Consider the following 21611-nt stretch of genomic DNA (forward strand, 5'->3'; position numbering starts at 1 on the left):
GGTTGTAAATTATGGTGACATTTCAAATAAGGGAATTGTGTCATTTGTTTCTACTTATAGGAAAAATTTAGACAATTCTCAATTCATAAACTTTTACTCAATTTCAGTGAATAAGTAGCATAATCTCAAAAGGTCAGCACAGCATGCAGTAATAAAGTGTATTTTCTGGGAAAGCAAGCATAATCAACAAAAATGTATACATTTAAATAAAGCAATATAGGTCTTACAAATAAATAATTTACTTTTGCTTTTTTTTGCTTTTTTATGAATTAATTAGGCTTTCATAAGTATTTTAGAAAATGTTAATGAAAATCAACAACCGCATATAAACTTTTTGTTTTTTTTCTTCTTTAGAGCTCTGTGAATTAGTGTGTACTTAAAAATGTGGTCTTGTTTTGCCCATAATTGGTGTTAAATTACAAAATCCTTTCTAAAAAATGTCTTTTGAAAATATGAAGAAATTAGGGGACCTTAAGTATTAGTTCCAAGTAGCCGCTGCTGTCAACTTAGGTTCCTCTTTTGTTTTGAGATAATTGTTGACATGTTTGTCTTATTTTTATCATTTTATGAGGTGTTAAATTACGTTTATATTTGTTTACTCATTATTTCATAGGCGAACAATAGGCGCTGCCTCATCAGGTTTCCTTTGGAAGCCTCCTAGCCGCTGCTCCAGCATCAACAGCCTCGTCAGCAGCTACTCACACTCACAGGTAAACACACAATTTCACCCAATACTAAATTAATAAGCAAATAATAAATGTTAATCTTTTTAAACTGTCAAGTGTCTGCCTAAACAATTCTCTCTTGTTCTATTCACTGATAAGGCACAGGAGTTTCTCCCCATCCCCGACTTTAGTCACAGTCTCCTTGGGGAACTGGATGAACTAGGGGAACCCTCTCCTTGCAACATTGCAGAAAACCTCCGCATTGAGCTCGACCAGTCCGAGCTCAAACAGCAAGAGCTTCTCGTGCAGGTCCAGGAGTTAGGGAAAGAGGCTTCTGAGCTGAAAAGTGTGGTTAACGACCTTCAAGGCCAGCTCATAGAAGTTCAGAAATCCTCTACAGCAGCCCAAAGAAACCAAGAAACGGATCATCAGGAGAAAGCTAATCACCTTCAAACCGGCAAGGATGCAATAAATGGTGAACTTCAAGACAGGCTCACAGCTGCTGAAAACAAAAATATGGAGCTTCTCTCCAAGTTGGACGAGGCTCTTAAAGAAAAGGGACAACAAACGGCTAGCTACTGTGACTCAGCCTGGAAAATCCAGGAACTCCTAGATAAGCTCAAGACGGCTGAGGAGGAGAGGTTGGAGGCTAGGAGAGAGGCAGAGGACAGGTCCAGGAATTCTGAGCGTCTTTCCCAAGAACTAAAATTCCGGGAAGAAGAGTTGAGGAACAGTGTGGAGAAGCTGGCTGAAGTACAAGCTGGAGCCCATGATGAACGTGAGGAGGCTCTCAAACGGTTGGAGGAACTCCAAAATGCAGTCGGTCGAATTCAGGGCGCACTGACTTTGAAAGAAAAGGAAACGGGGAACTTGAGAGCGCAGCTTCAGGGTCTACAAGGGTCACTGGAGTGCAGAGAACGGCAGGCAGAAGAGCTGAGGAAAAGGCTGCAGGTGGAGAGTGAGCAGGTGGAGCAGAGATGTTGCATGAGCAGTAGCCAGAATGAGGAACTCGAGGGCCAGATCCTGGATGTAAGAAAAACTCTAAAAAACAGAGATAAAGAGCTAGCAGTTAGCTCAGAGAGAATCAAGCATTTGGAGGAGCAGTTGGAGAAGCTAAATGTTGAGAAAGAAAGTCTGAGCTCTAGACTCGCTGATAATGAAGACAGTTCCCATGATCACACAGAAAACCTTGAGGACTACAAAACCCAATGCTTCAATCTCATGGAAATAAATGCTACGCTACTCCAAACAGCAAAGGCGAGCGACGGCAGCATTAGGGAGCTGACTGAGAGCAGGGCAGCCGTGTTAGACCAGCTAGCTTCTTTGAGGGCTTCTGAGAAACACTTAAAGGGCAGAGTTGAGACTGCAAAGCTGTGTGTGGAAGATCGTGAGAAAAAGCTTCTGGAAGAAAACCTGCATTTTGAGGAGATTGTCCAGAAGGCGCTTGTCCAGAAGGAAGATTCTGATGCTCGATTCAAGAAGTTACAGCAGAAGAACAAAGAGGTTTTGGAGGTTCAGTCTTCTTTGAATAAACAGTTAACCACAACTCAACAGGAACTGGACTCACTCACTGCCAAAGCTGCAAAGTTGGACAAGAAACTCACAGTGTCCCAAAGAACCCAAGACGAGTTACTTGAAAAACTCCAGGAAACTGAGGCTAAAATGAGGGATCAAACTGTTAGATGTGGGCTTCTGCAAGCTAGAGCACAGGAGCTGGAGAGCACCACTGTGGAGCTACACCATGAAAAGGGAGCTGCGGAGAGCAATGAAAAGATGCAGAAGCTTCATGATGAACATCAGACATCCTCGATAGAAACCAAAGAACCGTTCAGGCTTGTCGTAGCTGAGGCTCAACTGGAACTCAACCTAAGGGAAGTGCACCGGCTCCAAGAAGAGGTGGTGGATCTCAGGGCCCAGCTTCTAACAGGAACTGAGGAGAGGATGAAATTTCAGGCGCTGCAGGAGGTGACGGAGGCCTCCAGAGAGGACCTCCGTGTCTTAGCGGAACAACTCAAAGCCCAGGTAGAGGAGCTGAACCGGCGGCACGTGGATGAGATTCTCCGATCCCGGGAGCGAGAGGAGGCTCTTGCGCGGGAGCGTGATGGTGAGGCTCAGGCTCGAGCCGGTCTGGCCTCCGAGGTGACGGCCTCCAGAGACGAGCTCAATAAACTGAAGATGCGTTACGAAGCGATGTGTATGGAGAACAGTGAATCTAGCGAGGCGCTCCACAGAGCCAACACAGAAACAGCCGAGCTCGGTGTGCACGTCTGTATGCTAACTGCTGAGAACGAAGAGGCTCGCCTGCGCTGGGAGGGCCTGTCGTCAAGGCTGCAAGAGCTTGAGAAGGAGGAGACGGTGGAGAGGCTGAACACTCGCATGGAGCAGCTATGTCAAGAGAACCAGCGACTCACCGAACAGCTCCATAACGAGAAACATTCAGAATCCATGCAGGAGCACCAGGAAGAGCTGAGCAAGACCCGGCAGGAGGCTGAAGCTGTGCAGGAGGAGATTCAGGCACTACGCTTCCAGCTCAGCAGCCAAGCAATGAACCACGGCAGCCAGCTCCAGGTCAGCCACACACAGCTCAGCTTAAGAAATGTAGTTTGCTTCAATGTGTTTACATGCACTAAAAGCTGGTTACATTTTATCAAATTTGAACAAGAAACTTTTTTTTCATAATTGGGTAATAATTAGAAACACTTAGAATAGTATCAAATATATATAAAGGTAACAGAGCTGCTTGATAAAAGCAGAAGTTGTTGCATACAGCAATGCAATCTCATATATGAAATAATTCCATACATCCTCAGTCAGACTAAAACTGAAAGTAATTACAGCAGCATCTCTCAGAAGTCTAATTTATTTTTCACTTCTGGTGCTTTGATATACAAATGTACTGTAACTAGGTTTCTATAGTGCAGTGTGTAAACAAGTTCTCCGATCACCTGATTTTTCTGAGCACTCTGGTTAATTATGTGCATGCACATATTCTACATGATTTTATGTAGGAAGTCTCTACTGTGAACAAATCTACTGTAATATTTGGGTTTTTACCATATTTAACGAGTGATCCTTTGATGAACATGTGTTGTGTATTTTCATCCAGACTGTGGATGAAGAGTTACAGGAAGTGAAATTACAGCTGACGTCTGAGCAGGAGAAAGCAGTCAACCTGGAGAAAAGTCTCAAACAACTAGAGGTGAGAGGATGACCTTATCAAATACAGGGTTCTCAACTTTTGGAAATTGTTTAGAGTGAGACAGAAGCGGATTTCCCCAAAAAATGTTGTTTATTTATTAATTTAAAGCATAATAATGGTTTTTAACACAAGTTCAGTTCAGTATAATTTCTTTGTTTTAGTTAAAATATAGCCTATTGTAGTAATATGATGAAAGTATAACTGGATTAATACCAAATGCCAGACTAGTGAGATGGGTGTAGGCCTAGGGTAGTTGTTGGGTGGGGTTGGGTCGGACGGATGTTGGGGATCAATATTACATCTTAAGACACAGTTATATTTTCTATTTTAACTCTTTTATTTCATTAAAACTCTTAGTTCAGTTCAGCAAACATGGATACTGGATATTACTGATGCTCGCTGTTGTAGCTTGGAGTGGCAGATTTTGAGGCCTTCAGGATAGGGGTTTCTGGCTCCCACTTGAAGCACTGTGGCTCCAAAAAAAATAATCTCTTTTTACAGTGGAGAGGATGACAATCTCTTTTTGCTCATAACTCCCCAACCAAACATCCCACATTCAAAACCTTTATATCCACATATTCACTGAATTCTGCTGCATCTTTAAGCATAGGCCACACCCATTTAAGACCTTAAGGATTATTTGCAAAATCGCAACTGCAAAACAGACTTTCCATTTCAGCTCCCACAATTTCTCTGCGATTTTTTAGCTTACTTTTTGGTCTATAACTCCCAAACCAAACATCCCACATCAAAAAACTTTACATCCCCAGATTCTGTGAAGTGAGCGGCCTCACTGAAAGGTTAACGGAACCGAAAAATTGTATAATTGTTATAATTTGCGTGAGAAATGCAAGGTGTGGCGTGGAGCGTGTGAATTGCCTGAAATGTCTCACTCTCATTGCGTGATTTGAAACTGGCTCCGGTTTTAAAACTGCGCAATATGATACTTCTGACCGAATGCATACACGTACAGCTCTTTCTGAATTTGTGTGCCTAGGATTGATAAATGAAAACGCAAATTCCAGTTACGTGGTGTACATCGGTAATGCAAGTAATCATACCATTATGGTCACAGGCATAATTCACAAAGAACCAGAAATAATGTAATGCTTTGCTGTGCTGATTGCAGGCTGAGAATCAGAGATATTGCCAACAGATTGAGGAGAAAAACATCCAGATGGCCGAGACTAAAAATCTCATCCTGAAAAAAGAAGGCGAGATAATCCATCTGAAAGAGAATTTATCAAGGTGAGATAGTTTATTCATAATCACACATTCTGGACCAAATTATAGCTCTTTGGGGGGAAGGGGTTCTGATCTTGTGTGTTTTGATAAGAATATATTTTTATATCTCATTTAGTGTGTCTTAGTATGAATTTGGCGTGCTTGTTCTTACTGTTTTTTTTACTCTGTGGGGGTGCAGATCTGAGGATGGCCTAGCAGCGGCTCAGCTGGCCTGTCAGGAGATGAGCCAAAATCTACAGAGAGTCATGCAGGACAAACAGAGCTTCGATCTTAAGGCAACGGCTGAACTTGATGATCTTTACCGCACCAAAATCAATTTGGAGGAAAGGCTTGTGGAACTCATCAGGTATAGTATATGTACTTCATATACCCTCCAATTTACTCTGATCAAGCACTGTATAAGATGTTTCACTTCCTAGTTTTTTTTCGTCTTTTTGATAACGAGATTAATTCGGAAGGCTACTAAGAAGTGTCTAATGTGCAGTATGCTGTGTGGTTTTTATTGCATATAAAAGTATAGTTGCCTTCTGCAGGGACAAAGATACACTGTGGCAGAAGACGGATGCCCTGGAGTTTGAGCAGAAACTGAGGGATGAGGAGACGGAGAGGGACGTCAACTACTGTGTGGGCTGTCACAGTCAGTTCAGCTGGTGGCTACGCAAGCACAACTGCAGGTCAGATGTTCCTCTGTATAATAAACGCATCAAAACCAATTAAATTATATCTCTGTTTCAACTAATTGTCTTATGACACCTTTTTATATTATTTTAATTTTAACACTGTTGTAGCCCTTAAAGCAGCAAGGACAATAGCCTCATCAGGTTATTAACATCATCTAGTTTGTTTCTGCAAAAGGCAAAACATTTCACAGCCAGGGCATCACTGACTTCAAACATATCACTGTGTGGTTGTTCAGGTAGAGACATTTAAATGTCAAAGGAACTGATTTACTGAGGTCAAGTGGCACCTTATTCCGGTTTTCACTTCACATTTTGGATTGTAGCCAATGGTGGAGTCAAATAACTCTTACTGCCAAACCGAATAGTATCAATCAAAACTCAATACAAATGTTGGTTTACTGCTCCATATTCAGGAATCTTGGAGCCTTTTTACTACTTTAATTTCAAGATTTGAAAGATTACTCAAATTATGAAAACATTCATGTTTGACCGGTTATTGTCCGTTTATACAGATTTACGCAATGCGAATGTTGATAAAAATAAAAATTAAAACGTCTTAAATACACTTTTTTCCAAGCAATTTCCTGACAAAAATAACAGTTGTTTTATTTGTAACTGTGTTTTGCATATCATGCTATTTAAACCTTTAAATTATTTATCTAAACATTTTAAAAAAAGTGTTTTGTAGGAATTGATTTGAAATGTGCTCTATACAAATTTTACATCCTAATTTCACATTCATATTGACATAAATTGTGTGCACCATACTCACACTCTTTTATTTTCCAATGCCATATATAGGACATCATGCACTTCACTCGTTGTGGGAAATGGAACATATTTCCTTTTCTTTTAAACTGGAAATTGCACACAGTTTCTATTGCACATAGTTTCCTTTCAATACATGCATACATTTTATAATATTTTACAAATGACAATTAATATCTTGAATCTTCTTGAATTCCTCTCTACACTTGCTACTCCATATTTTCAAAGTAATAAGCAATCATTACTCAGTATACTGTATCTAATCTATCTCAATCCTAATATGTCTATTCTCAGACTGTGTGGGCGTCCCTTCTGCTACTACTGCTGCAGTAACACAGTGAGCACCCAGCAGGGCGGCAACAAAGAGCGCTGCTGCCGGGACTGTTACACCCAGCACAGTGCAGTCATTGAGCGCCACCCACAGGAGGAAGTTACCAACAGCACCCCGGGGACACCTTTCAGTCGATTGCTACAGGCTGGGAGAGCAGTGAGCGGTGTGTCAGGTAACAATACACACACACACACACAACACACACACACACACACACACACACACACACACTCTGATGTAATGTGTGAAAGCCTCAGGTATTTACCATAGATAATATATATTTTTACATTGTTGTTTTAGAGTGGGGTGTGTTGACAAAGGCAAATACTAATGGCAGAGTACATAAAGTGCAATAACAAACATGCAGCTCATTTTATTTTCCAGGAGCAGAAGAAGGGGAAAAGCTGGATGATGGTGTTTTTGACATCATCACAGACGAGGAAGTGAGTGGGGTGTACGACAGTGACTCCCTCTCTTTTGCCACAGCCTGCTCTCCTGGACACGGACAGCAGGGGGCAGCACAGCTGTGAGTATCACAGAGGCATTCAGCTGGCATGGGGAATTGAATCTTGGCACACAGTCAGTGATTGGGACAATAAACCACGACATGAGAGACTAATAACAATCACATAGCGATTTTTCCTTTTAAAACATGCCTATTGGACAACATGTCACCTTCAGAACAATCTGTAAATGAATGAAAATGTATGGATTTCATAGTCAAACCATGTTTTCTTTTTCAGTTTAAACAGTTTTCCTCCTACGTCGTCTATGAAAAACATTTGCACCTTATGCCGAACTGTCTTGTTTTCAAGGCTATGTGTATGTTTTTATTGCGTATGCTGTCTGAGTCAAATTTCCATTGCCTTGATTTTGACATTATTTGACAGATATCTTGTTGGCTGAATGTGAAAGTGACAATTTGATATAATTGTTACATTTCAATCACTTTTTCTAGAAACAGCAGTGCCAGTGCGGGAGACCTCGCATCAGAAGGTTCTGACGATCTCTGCTCTGCCGTGCAGGATGCAGAGATCTGTCTGTTAAAGTCTGGAGAACTAACGTGAGTCTACAGTGAAAGTTACAGTGGAAAACCCTGACAGCAGCAGTAGTGTTTACATGGGCATGCGGTCACAAGGTTCGACTCAAAGCTTTCAGAGGAAGTTTCTAGTGTATTTCTTGTGCTGAAAACGTTGCTCCATATCTCGAAATGAGAAGTGAAACATGAAAGTAATCCATGTTAGGGATGGACAGCATCCTCAAAAGCTACTTTGTAGCTGTTGTTGGACCCGTTTCGCTTCTGTTGTGAATAGCAGCAGGTTTGTTTTTGACTTTGGAGAAAGCATTCGGGCCTAATGACAGCTAAAGTGCCATTAAGCAAAGCATTGAATTTGGGCTGCATCAGTTTTACACAGTAAAGTCTGTTTACTGTATAGTATAGTATAGTATAGTATAGTATAGTATAGTATAGTATAGTATAGTATAGTATAGTATAGTATAGTATAGTATAGTATAAAACCTTCCATGGCTCCAGAGGAAACTGTGTGAAATTGTATCAATCAGTGTTACTGTGCTGAAGAGAAGTTTGAAAAAATAAACCAAAATATGTGGTCGACAGACCTCCGTTGCCAGCTCCTCAACTCTGCGAGGCTACATTTGTCACCACTAACATAACACACAATAATCCCTTTCCCAAACGCACATCGTTAACAACAGCAAACGGTCAGTTGCTGCCCTCTAATATTGTGAACGTACACATATCCCATGTAGGCTGTGTGTCCCCTTCATGGTGGACGACATCTCAGCGTTTGGGGACAGCTCCAGAGAACTCTTCATAAAGTCCAGCTGTTACAGCACCATCCCCATCACCATGAGCGGGCCCGGTCCCACTGTCAGCTGGACATTCACCTCCGAACCAAAGAGCATCGCCTTCAGTGTGGTCTACAGGGAGACTACAGAGACTCCACTGGAGCAGGCCAAGGTCAGACAACACAATATTTATGAAGGGAACATGAGTGCACAATGCATCCTCTTAGGGTTCAGGGAGCTGGGTTCAGTTTACATGCTGCTCCCAATTGGGAAAATATTTTTTTTAGCTCTGTGACCATTATGTTAAAGTATATACTTGTGGCACCTTGATAGAGGATGAGTTTGAGGTTTGTTTGCGGACTTGAGGACGAAGAATGCTCCTCTTCAGTGTTCTGCTGGTGCACTATATTCTGTGACCTGTAGCAGTATGACAACAAGTTCCTTTCTAGGTAAAGTTACATGCATAACATGGAAATGGAGAATTTGGAAGTGGAAGTAATATTTTTTAGCCTGTCTTGTTTTTACTACTGAGGCTGCCCCAGATTTGATCAAATGCTGTAGATCCCTACCTCTACCTCCTCTTGTCATTCTCTCTCCCTTTCTCCTATCTTTACTTTAATGTAGGCAGAGATATATTTCACTAATGTACAGTTGTTATAAATGTCAGACATGATTTTCTTTTTTATAACTGTTGCTCTCCACAGGTCCTGATTGCATTGACTCGCTGTAACTCCCACAAAGAGACCATCCAGGGAGAACTGAAAGTCAGAAACTCTGGTGAATACACCCTCATCTTTGACAACTCTTTCTCCAGGTCAGTCACTCTGTTTGCTCCACATGCATGTGCTGTGTGTGTTTGTTTGAATGTTTTGCATAAAGCTCAAAGTAAATACATGAATGCGCAACGGCAAACATAAAAAACGCAAACATTCCTCTGTCTTTCCTTTTTGAATCAGGTTCATTTCAAAGAAAGTGCTCTATCATCTGAGTCTAGACAAGCCTGTGGTCTACGATGGAACTGACCTCCTCTGAAACGTGACAGGAAGCAGGAGAAGCAGGTGTCAAAAACTGACTTTTTTGAAACATTCAGGTTGTGTTTAAGCTCATGCCTGTGATTTCAAATCGGTCGGAGTCCCAATGACAAGGTTTTGGCATTTAAAAAGACGTCTCTCTCTCAGCTAGCTGCTTGATCATGAAGTGTTACGCATCAGATAAAAAGCTGAACCGAGGCAGATAAGGAGGAAAAACAATGTTACACTAGTAAATGTAAGCATGCACTACCTTTTGTAAAAGTGTGACGTTGTGGTTTAAATGTAGCATTAAGGTTATGGAACGTCACTCCTACTGTAGGTGACTGGAGGATTGTTACATATTTGAATGTGAAGAACTTGTGTTTGTAGGTTTTTATCAGCATCCTGTAGTGCAGCTTTAGTGAAGTAGAGCTGCATTCTGGCTTAAGCCTGAGGTGAAGTCAGGGCTTGTTCCTGATGTTTTCCTCATCTCATCAAGTAAGAACACTTTCTCTTTAAATGGGATGTATGTGCACTCTGCACAGTGACTAGAGAACGTTCCAATTAGGAGTAGGAGAAATGGTTTAAATCTTTATTTGACTGTATGTGCCGCTGTCATGATGTGATAGCTATATTGATCAGTATTTAATACATCATCCAGACATTGAATTCAGAAACTGTTAATGGGTGAAATAACCAGTAAGAAATATCAGTTTTTTTTGCTAGGAATATATCAAGGACATTTAACAAGCTATTTTATCACATTGATGCAAACATTTTGCCATAAAACGTGAACCATTCAATTCAATTTTTTCCCAAACCAAAATGTAAATGTTACATCAAGGAGACAAGACTTAAAACAAGGAAGAAGGATTTTAAACAGAATTAAGTGTATTGTTTTAGTTGCCTAAACTACTTTCAGATGTAACCCATTAACTTTGACTCAACTGAGTTAGTTTGACATTCTTAAACCTACCAATAGCAAACCATATAATGTCGCTAACTCTTTAAATTGGTGTGTTGTTGATATCATGCTGTTGTAGAATAAGCCTTTATCGGTGGGGAATACTATTTTTACAAAGCATGTACTGTGGTCTGTTTTGAGAGTTCATGCTCATTTCACATACAGCCTGGTATCTTTGTGACTGTTGCCTTTTCAGCTGTGAGAAATTACAAGAAATTGATGTTGTGGTGTTGCAATCATGACAAAGTAAAACGAGAAGAAGCAGTACTTCTGTGAAAGCTGCAAACGGGCTTTAATCCAGCACAGGGGTTCTTATGATTCTCATCTGAAGAAAAGAGCTCAATATTTCTATGCATGCAAACACTAACAATGCACACACATCTCTCCAAGTTAACCAACAAGGGTAAAAAAAATAGGTTCAGTGCTTTACATATTTAGCTAAACTTGAATCATCTTTCTCTTTTTGACAGGATACTGATTTTTTGCATTAAATCTATTGAAGCTATGAGCTGTAATGACATGCTGTCTTAAGAAACATAAAGCCTTTAGATGAAGAAATCATATTCTGGTGGAAACAACCATTATCATATCGTATTTTTTATTTATATAGCACTTTTCTAGGAGAGATGTTTGTTCTTTAACACAGCTGTGTACTTTTGCTGCGTGGTGTTTTTAAAGGTTCTGCGGTGTGTCAAAGAGAGTATAATCTCAGCATAAGGTCTTCAAATAGTCCAAACGAATCACTTTCATACTTGAAGTTGTCTTATATGGACTTGTATTTGAAGGCTTTAGGGTTGAAATGTACCTTTTTTTATTTCTCAATCATCAACTGTTCATCGTCATTTCATTATACTGACTTGAGAGAATTTACAAAAATTCCAAAATGTCTTCCACTATTTTTAAAAGCATTTTGTAACTTTTTATTTTGAACATGACAGGAAGGAAGAAGATTAGGAAAAACAAATGACACTTTTTCTACATATCTGAATAAGAAGTGATATATTGCCAAATCTATTGGGGGAAACATATTTGTCTATTTTATTCTTCTCAAGTTTCCATTTAAAAAAAAACATAGCGACTTGACTGCTGTATGATGCACTTTTGAAAGGGCTTATTTGTCAGTATCTCATGAGCCTTTGTGCCAGTTTCTTGATGTTACGTTTATTTTCCTTTTTGTATTTAGTCAGCGTGTGATTGTAGACATTTACTGCTGGACTTGTCAGAGAGAAGCTTTCACTCCTCTCTCTGACTTTCATGAATGTTCACAAATGTTTTATGAAAATAGAATTTGCCTACTAAAGATTTATAATAGAATGGATTTAAAATGGTTTGAAAAAATAAATAAGGATTGTGTGATAACCCTAATTGTGTAAAAAGTGTATGTGTAAGTGTATGTATGAAACGCTGGGTTCTCGTTATCGTTCTCGCAGTTGGAAGAAAAGGTAATGCAGTTTACCATCTGACGAAGTGATTTGATAGATTTATTGAGATATAGATATACACAGTGCAGGTAATCTCAAGTACAAGCTATGGCAATAATGAGCCGTATACCGAATAAGCAGCTTATTCTCCACGTAATGTCTCACGATTGTCTTTACTTGTAATAATATATGAATAGGGTGTATACACAATAGATTATACATCTTAAAAACTGATCTCTTATTAATTGTATAAAGTGCACTAATTGAATAATTATAGTAATTTGTGAGTTTTTTTTAAACTTCTAAAGACTTAAATTTTTTATACTTTCAGAAAAATATGCAATACCAGTTCATATAAATGTCAATCAAACAGCAGCGGCTTTGCGTAGCTACTTGTTTTTCTTAGTATGCATTGCAATGTGGGAGAATGCCGTCCATCAATTACATGTACAAGCTCAAAAACCAGGATTTTTTTCAGTCTGCATACTGTCTGCTTTGAGTACACTCTTCATTTGTTACTTTACCAGTGCAAACACACAACAAAACCATACCCTGTTCAGATGTAGTTAGCATTATTTGGGACAGAGCTGATTATTTTAAGGATCAATTGAGCTGAGTTTGTGCAGGCTTGCTTCGCTTGTACATACGCTCCAGCTTGTCTGCATGTGTTTTTTCTGAACAGTCACAAGTGTATCGCGTGTGTGTGTGCACAAGGTGTTGTTCTTGCAAGGTGTCCGTCTGAGAGATAGTGTTTATGTCGCTGGAGCCATTCTTTTTCTCAAGGTTAATGATCTCATTGTAAATCATGTCACATCCACCTCAGCCTCCTCCACGACTCCTCTCCTGCTGCCTCTCCCACTGAATCTGGGATTTGCACTGAGGCTGTACACATGTATGAACTTGCATGTGTGTGTATATGTATGTGCTGAATGCTAATGCAGCACAGAATACAAACGCACACAGAGACATGCATGCATACATGTAATCAATTCATGGATGGGGATTTAAAAAACATAAGTATGCAGAGTTGAATGCATTCTTGCAAACACATTTTGGTGTAAAATGCATGTTTTTATAGAGCACATTCCACCTTGAGCTATATCCAGTCATTCATCGTTTCCCACTCACATGATGCCTTTCATGTGTGGGGAAAGATCCTTCACATGTGCACTCGCCCACACAGACACATATAATATGATGTAGAACATGCCTCCTCCTCAGTTCTGGATGTGTATCTATCTGTCACTTACACAGGAATTCACGGTACGATACAACTTGTCAGCACCTCGACTTCCCTTTTGTAATAACAACACGGCTATCTGTGCCTTGCAGCTTGTCAGCGTCAACCGCTGTCCAAACAAAGGCTGTAAAACAACACATTTTCCCACAGAGAACAGAGGAGTGTGTCAGCCCATGTCATGTTCGTCTGTGTTACCTGAAATGTGTCAAAAATCATTTGACTAAAGTGCTCTCGGGGAATCAATGTGCTCTTCACAGTTTAACCCCAACTTGAAGGGGACATAATGAAATAATCACACCTGGATTTAGACTCCAATTAACCAAAATGAACTCTACCCATTGTATCATTTTTTTTATATTGACTGGGCCCATCTTTATGTAAGTAAAGTTTGTATATATGATTAAAAAACAAACGAGTGAGAAAGTGCTTTTTCTGATCTGACTTGAATGTAACACAAATCAGGTCCTCCTGATACATGGGCAGCCAATATACTGTATATGAATACATAGATCAACCTAATAGTAGTGATTTATGGTTTCAAGACAATTTTTGTGCATATTCACTATTATCTGCGATGTAGAGTTTTATTTGTTGAAATAGAAGTGCAGGTGAAATGAGGAAGTTGTGATTCACTTGGGTGTGATCCTTTTTTTCTTAATGTACCTTTTTAATGAAGTGTGCCTTGTCTTGGTGTGTGTGTGTGTGTGTCTTGAATATTAGGCTTTTTGATTAAGCACAAAAATACATTTATTTTCATATTGTAAGCAGGCGAAAAACTGAACAAAACAATAGGATTTGATGCCACTCTGTGCGACTCTTATATATAACTTGTAGTACTTTAGGCTCAATCATCTCCGACTCACTGTAGATGAAGTCTCTAGCAACTTCTTCGCCCCACACTGACACTCCCCAGTTTGAGGGCTCTCATCCTCTGTTTAAGCTTTCCCCTCAGACACCTTAACATAATCTGTACCTGCGTGACACTGCATTATCATAACTGAATAAAGATGGGTCAGAGCGAGTTGGCAGCCTCACTGTGTGCAGAGGGCACAGCAGCACTGATATATGAACTTGCGTGTGCGTGCCTGTGTGTGTGTGTGTGCACCCCCATCTGTCCTCTCACTGTGTATATACAGCATGTGTGTTTATACAGTGTTTGTGTTTCCTCTCTCAACAATTAGTCTCCTCAGGCATGGTGTTGGCCCTTCTCAGACAGTTTCTTGTCAACATAGTTTCATCCTGATGGTTTCAACTCCTGCTGCACTAGTGGGACCCTCCATCACCAGCTGCAGGCCTGTCACACACTGGACCCACACAGCAGCACATCTTGTTTCCTCCAATGGAATCTCATTCCTTCATTTATTTTTTATTTTTATTTTTTTCTTCTTTTTACTTTTTCCGCTTCTCATTTGCCTGATGCTTGTTCATAGCTTTGTTAATAAGTACATGCATTTAAACAAATGTTTTCGGTAACACTTTACAATAAGGGTACATTAATTAATGGTTAGTTAATGCTTAATAAGGTTTAACTAACCATTAGTTAACTGTTAACTACGGTGTCTAGTAAGCATTTACTAATGGTATTAATGTTAACTAAGGTATTAATTACTACATTATGTACTGTTTATAAATATCCTATATTAACCTTAGTTAACCAATTAATTAAGCTTGAACCAACAGTTGATTAATATAATAATAAGCATTAATTAACTGTTAACAAATGTCATTTTTGTAACATTACTTAAGCATAATTAACCTTTTATTAATGTTCTTTGTGACCCTTATTGTAAAGTGGGAACCATTTATCCATTAAGTAACACTTAATAAATGCACACCAGTGCTGAATAGGCATTACTTAAGTGTAATTATCCATTTACTAATGGACTTTGTGACCCTTATTGTAAAGTGAGAACCATTTCTCATGAATTAACACCTAATAAAGGCATACTAGTGCTGATTAAGCATCACTTAAGCATAATTAACCATTTCTTAATGTTATTTGTGACCCTTATTGTAAAGTGGGAATCATTCATCACTTGTTACACTTAATAAATGCAAAATAGTGCTGAATAAGGATTACCTAAATACAATCCATCAATCAACATTGCTCTTTGTGACCCGTGTACATTCTCTATAATAACAATATTAAACATACTAAAATATTTCCAACTGGAAATCAATTCATGACAACAATCTGTTATCAACACAATTCAGTCACAATTTAAAAAAGAAAGAAAATGTTATTTTATTTAGAATCTTTAGTTTTATTTGGAAACACGGCTCTCACATTTGACATGAATACCATCAAAGAACTCCAAAATAGTTTCTTCAACAAATTATATCCAGTTTAATGATTTTCTCTGAAAGTAACAAACGGGAGGAAATGGATTACTAACAGCAATGGTGAAACACACTGACTCAACAGTTAGGTTTAACAGGTAAATGTGTATTTTCTACTCTCTTCCTTGAAGTGTATATCATTGTTGCAACATAAACAAAAATAAAATACACAAAGAACATAACAGTTCCATTTTTAATCATGGACTAAAGATAAAACAAAATAATGATCACTCTCTTGTGACTAAACACTAGTTTAACCTGGCCCTATCATTGTTATTTGAATGAACACATATGTATTTCATTTAACCTTTATTTATACTCGAAAGATCAGTTGAGGGGTGACCCTCATTTATAATCTCTCGCTCTCTTTAGATCCAGTTCTTGGGTTTGCTAGCCACTCCAGGCCTGGGTGCTCCTCTCCAAATGAAGCAGTTGGGCTGGAATCCAAGAATCTTGTCTAATCACCAAGTTGATGTACATGGAAAAAATGAAAATAATCAGTTAACAGTTCAGATGCATTTTTGTTTCCTTTATCTAAATCATTATAGCATAGCATTACGGTTCCACATTATGTATTATTATTATAACATAATGCATTGCATTGCTGAAACTGAAATATCTTTGGTACCTTAATCAAATAAAATTCTCACTGAACCTTTAACAAGTTGACACTATTTTTTCATTCAAAAAACATGTAATCTCTATGACGATTCTACACAACACATGCTCAGTTTAAGCCCATTTTAGCCTGGAATAGCAACGTGCACTTTGAATATGGAAAATGCTTCCATGTGTTCACATATGGTTTGGTGTCTATAAACACTCACTTTATTTAGCCACCGCTACAATTACTGCTAAAAGTTACCTGTGAAGCTAGCCAGCACAAGCCTCATGCTAACGGTGCTATGCTAGCGGGAGGCTGCATCACTAATATATTTCACATTATTCATTTCTTACATACACACACACACACACACACACACAGCTATATCATCTCACGAATACCTTAGTTAACTCACCAATAATTGTGTTGGGCTAATGGCAGCATACTGTAATTGTAACCACCACGGGTCTTTTGTGAGAATAAAGAACATAGCTGCTGGCCTGCTGCTTCACTGTCCAGACACACATCCTCTTTCTTGCTAGCTGATCGCTGGGCGAGTTCAAGTGCTTGTAAAACGTGGGTAATCCTAATGTCAATAAGGTTTGTAAAGAAATATTTTTCTTAAGTAAAGTCTCCAAACATATTTTCACCTTCCCAAAGTTGAAAATACATTGCATACATACATGCATTCACTCTACAGCCATTGTTGATTATCAATAGCCTATTATTGATCATATAAATCACCTATAGATCTCGTTTTTACTGGATCCTGGCCACTGGGAGGATAGAAAGACGGATGTGTGCCTGGACAGTAAAAGCAGCAGCTAAGCTACGTGCTTGAAGCCAGCTTGACCTGACCGACCCATTATTCTCACACAAAAGACCTGTGGTGGTTACAGTTATGCTGCCATTAGCCAAATGAAATTATTGGTGAGTTAATTAAGGTGTTAGTGAGATGATATAGTTGTGTGTGTGTAAGAATACTTTGAAATATATTAGCGACATAGCCTCCCGCTAGCATAGCAACGTTAGCATTAGCGCGCTGCTATATGAGCAGCGTTAGCATGAGGCTTGTGCTGGCTAGCTTCACAGGTAACTTTTAGCAGTAATTGTAGTGGTGGCAAAGTAAAGTGTGTGTTCATGGACACCAAACCGTATGTGAATAAATGTTAGCATTATTCCATATGCAAAGTGCATGTTGCTATTTCTTGCTAAAATGAGCTAAAGCTGAGCATGTGTTGTGTAGAATGGCCATAGAGATAACATGTTTTTTGAATGAAAAAATAGTGTCAACTTGTTAAAGGTTCAGTTAGAATTTTATTTGATTAAGGTACCAAAGATATTTCAGTTAAGCAATGCAATGCATTATGTTATAATAATAATACATAATGTGGAACCGTAATGCTATGCTTTAATGATTTATTTAATTTCATTTTCATTTAACTTTTATTTATCCTCGAGAGACCAATTGAGGGGTGACCCTCATTTTCAATGGTGTCGAGTTCAAACAAATTCCAAGGAAAAACAACAATGCATAGATAAAGGAAACAAAAATGCATCTGAACTGTTAACTGATTATTTTCATTTTTTCCATTCCAGCCCAACTGCTTCATTTGGAGAGGAGCACCCAGGCCTGGAGTGGCTAGCAAACCCAAGAACTGGATCTAAAGAGAGCGAAAGATTATAAATGAGGGTCACCCCTCAACTGATCATTCGAGTATAAATAAAGGTTAAATTAAATACATATGTGCTCATTCAAATAACAGTGATAGGGCCAGGTTAAACTAGTGTTTAGTCACAAGAGAGTGATCATTATTTTGTTATATCTTCAGTCCATGATTAAAAATGGAACTGTTATGTTCTTTGTGTATTTTATTTTTGTTTATGTTGCAACAATGATATACACTTCAAGGAAGAGAGTAGAAAATACATATTTACCTGTTAAACCTAACTGTTGAGTCAGTGTGTTTCACCATTGCTGTTAGTAATCCATTTCCTCCTGTTTGTTACTTTCAGAGAAAATCATTAAACTGGATATAATTTGTTGAAGAAACTATTTTGGAGTTCTTTGACGGTATTCATGTCAAATGTGAGAGCCGTGTTTCCAAATAAAACTAAAGATTCTAAATAAAATAAAATTCTCTCTTTTTTAAATTGTGACTGCATTGTGTTGATAACAGATTGTTGTCATGAATTGATTTCCAGTTGGAAATATTTTAGTATGTTTAATATTGTTATTATAGAGAATGTACACGGGTCACAAAGAGCAATGTTGATTGATGGATTGTATTTAGGTAATCCTTATTCAGCACTATTTTGCATTTATTAAGTGTAACAAGTGATAAATGGTTCCCACTTTACAATAAGGGTCACAAATAACATTAAGAAATGGTTAATTATGCTCAAGTGATGCTTAATCAGCACTAGTATGCCTTTATTAGGTGTTAATTCATGAGAAATGGTTCTCACTTTACAATAAGGGTCACAAAGTCCATTAATAAATGGTTAATTACACTTAAGTAATGCCTATTATGGTTAATTATGCTTCAGTAATGCCTATTCAGCACTGGTGTGCATTTATTAAGTGTTACTTAATGGATCAATGGTTCCCACTTTACAATAAGGGTCACAAAGAGCATTAATAAATGGTTAATTATGCTTAAGTAATGTTACAGAAATGACATTTGTTAACAGTTAATTAATGCTTATTATTATATTAATCAACTGTTGGTTCAAGCTTAATTAATGGGTTAACTAAGGTTAATATAGGATATTTATAAACATTACATAATGTAGTAATTAATACCTTAGTTAACATGAATACCATTAGTAAATGCTTACTAGACACATTAGTTAACAGTTAACTAATGGTTAGTTAAACCTTATTAAGCATTAACTAACCATTAATTAATGTACCCTTATTGTAAAGTGTTACCATGTTTTCCTTTTTAGAAATCTTTCTTTCAACCAAGAAACATTGATTACTAGGGGCTGTAGTATTTTGACTGCTGCTGTTGCTGAAAAGGAGGGAGCTGCAGTTTCAGGTGATAATTCTCTGGAGGTTTGTCACAAAGTTTGACTCTTTTCAAAATAAAAAAGAGTTGTTTATAACTGCTCTAAATAAAAGTACAACCATGTCAAAACACTCCAATGCATTGAGAAGTCATGTATTCAGAAAGTAAAAATATATTCCTATTATACGCTAAATGTCCAGACATTATCAAAAGTACTTGTGCCGCTCCATATTTGAAATCAGACATGTTAGTATTGGATTGTTAATACTGACGCAACGGAGCATTTTATTGTTTAGGCTATTTTGTTATGAGCTAGTTTTTACTACAGCTGTCAGCTAGTGGTTACAACTTAAAGTTTGGCGCCCTTCAAAAGTGTCAGGAGGTAACCCTGAGCGTTGTTTTTTAATGTCAAATCTTAACATGCAAAGGAGCTACAGCTGACATTTAATGTAGTTGAGTATGTAGTAGAAACTAAATATAATATAATAATAGTGTCCTCTGAAATGTAGTGGTGTAAAGTACAATGTAACAATACTCAAGTAAAGTACCAACAACTGTTTCGTAGCAGATAACTTGAGTATATGTATTTAGTAACCTTCCAGCCCTGATGAGTCAGAAGATAATGGATCTGTGTAAATATATGATGATGACCTCATCTCTCTGTATTTCTCCTGCAGTGGTCGTCGACTGAAGTATCATCACTGCAGTTTTCCTGGAGCGGTGTGAGCAGCTGCTTCTGCATCATCTACATTTGTGTTTGTTTTGCCACAGGTATCGGGTACCCCACTCTTTCCTCTCGGGCTCTTTATGAGCCATCATGTCTGTAGTTTTGTTTCTCTAGTAACGACCCTGCAGCATTTCAGCTGGCCCTGTTGGAGTTGTTATGACGAATGTGGAAGAGTTAGAGAAGGCTGGGGGATATGGATACCGCTGGGTGATCATTAACTGAGGGCAGATTCATGACAAGACCCAAGAGAGAATAAAAGAGATAAACCGCAAAATAGTATGTATATATGTGTGTATTTATATGAAGCCTTAGTGTTTGTGAGCGCCTGCTGACGTATGTGCAGCTGAGTCATATGTTTTCTTTCTTCCAATCCTGCATTGATCCACCCACAAATCCCCACCATCTTAAATCACATATAGATGGAGAAGAACAGAGGGGAAGGAGGCATAGTTGTTCATTACAGCCCTTTCTTGTATCTAGAGGTAGATGGTGAAATGGTAGCTTGATGGCCACTGTTTCCATGGCAACTATGTAAGAGCAACCTCTGCCCACAACATCTCAAAAGATCAGAGATGTTATTTTTATAGTAACAAAAGACAAGCTTGTGCCTATAAAGCTCTGGGGGGGGGGGAAATCCCAAATTCTCATACAAACAAAAAAGTGACATGCACGAGTGAATGCATTTGCACATGAAGTACACTTTTCTTGAAGTGGGGTGGACACAGCTTGTGTGTTGTTGTGGAGCAGTGTCACTGCACAAACGGGCAATGAAGGAGCTAGTCGGCATTTGCAATGACAATATACTGGGGGAACGAGATGAGGATACATCTGTTCCTCTTCAGTGGCTGTCAAGGTAAAGACTGGGGAAGTGGGAGAATATTATATATAAGGCATTGATGCAGCGGGTGTAGACAGAGTGGGCGCCATGTTTTTTGTCTGGATGAAAAAAGTTTCTCTCGTCTGCTGCATGCTGAGATTTCTTTAAAGTTTGGAAAATCTTATTCTCGCAGTCTAGTAGTGCATTACCCAAAATCAAATAATCTGCATTAAACCAGTTTATGAGAAACATATAAACTGTTGGTGGAAAATAAGGCTTGGTGGAAAATTTTGACAAATTTGAGTTACTGTCCGTCTCTACAGAAAAAGGTTAAAGCCTTTGTAGGTGTTATCCAGAACACTTTGTCAAAATCAGGGAATATCTACTCACCATCCGATACCTGTCCATAGTGTGTGCGCGCTGAAAAGAAAAAGTTGGGTGTTTATACACAGGCGAGGCTCCGGAAATGGCTTTCTCAACGCAGTGGCTCAGAGTGAGCTACAAAGTCTCACTACCAGCTCGTCGGGGATTGGATCCTCGGTTGGACATGCTCCATTTAAAGTGTATCTCTTTCAGCCCCGCCTTCCAAAAAGCCCAGTCTGCTCTGAATGGCCCTGAACATAGGTCGGATGAGGTGGCGTGGTTTCTTATATACCTATCTTCTTATGACATAATAAGGGGAGAGAAATTTGACGTTTTAAACAAAAAAAAAGACATGCAATAGGGCATTTCACATAATAGGTGACATTTTAAAGCTCCCATATTATACACTTTTCG

General features: G+C 38.7%; 1 protein-coding gene across 1 annotated transcript in view; it reads left to right on the forward strand.

Annotated features, from left to right (window-relative positions):
* LOC307255241 (uncharacterized protein) overlaps positions 1 to 10225 on the forward strand; it is a gene marked incomplete at its 5' end in the record, with an annotated part of 159863 nt that extends 149638 nt beyond the window's left edge. Inside the window, 11 exons of the mRNA XM_080033893.1 lie at positions 1005 to 3233; positions 3772 to 3864; positions 4994 to 5112; positions 5288 to 5455; positions 5643 to 5783; positions 6852 to 7060; positions 7273 to 7414; positions 7847 to 7951; positions 8659 to 8869; positions 9402 to 9511; positions 9654 to 10225. Coding sequence (XP_079890019.1) covers positions 1005 to 3233; positions 3772 to 3864; positions 4994 to 5112; positions 5288 to 5455; positions 5643 to 5783; positions 6852 to 7060; positions 7273 to 7414; positions 7847 to 7951; positions 8659 to 8869; positions 9402 to 9511; positions 9654 to 9729 — 3603 coding nt within the window. The 3' untranslated portion in view covers positions 9730 to 10225. The remainder of the gene's footprint in view (positions 1 to 1004; positions 3234 to 3771; positions 3865 to 4993; positions 5113 to 5287; positions 5456 to 5642; positions 5784 to 6851; positions 7061 to 7272; positions 7415 to 7846; positions 7952 to 8658; positions 8870 to 9401; positions 9512 to 9653) is intronic.
* Positions 10226 to 21611: the final 11386 nt, after the last annotated feature.

The sequence above is a fragment of the Ammodytes marinus genome, assembly GCF_949987685.1.
Source record: "Ammodytes marinus genome assembly, chromosome: 9".
Classification (NCBI taxonomy): Eukaryota; Metazoa; Chordata; class Actinopteri; order Uranoscopiformes; family Ammodytidae; genus Ammodytes; species Ammodytes marinus.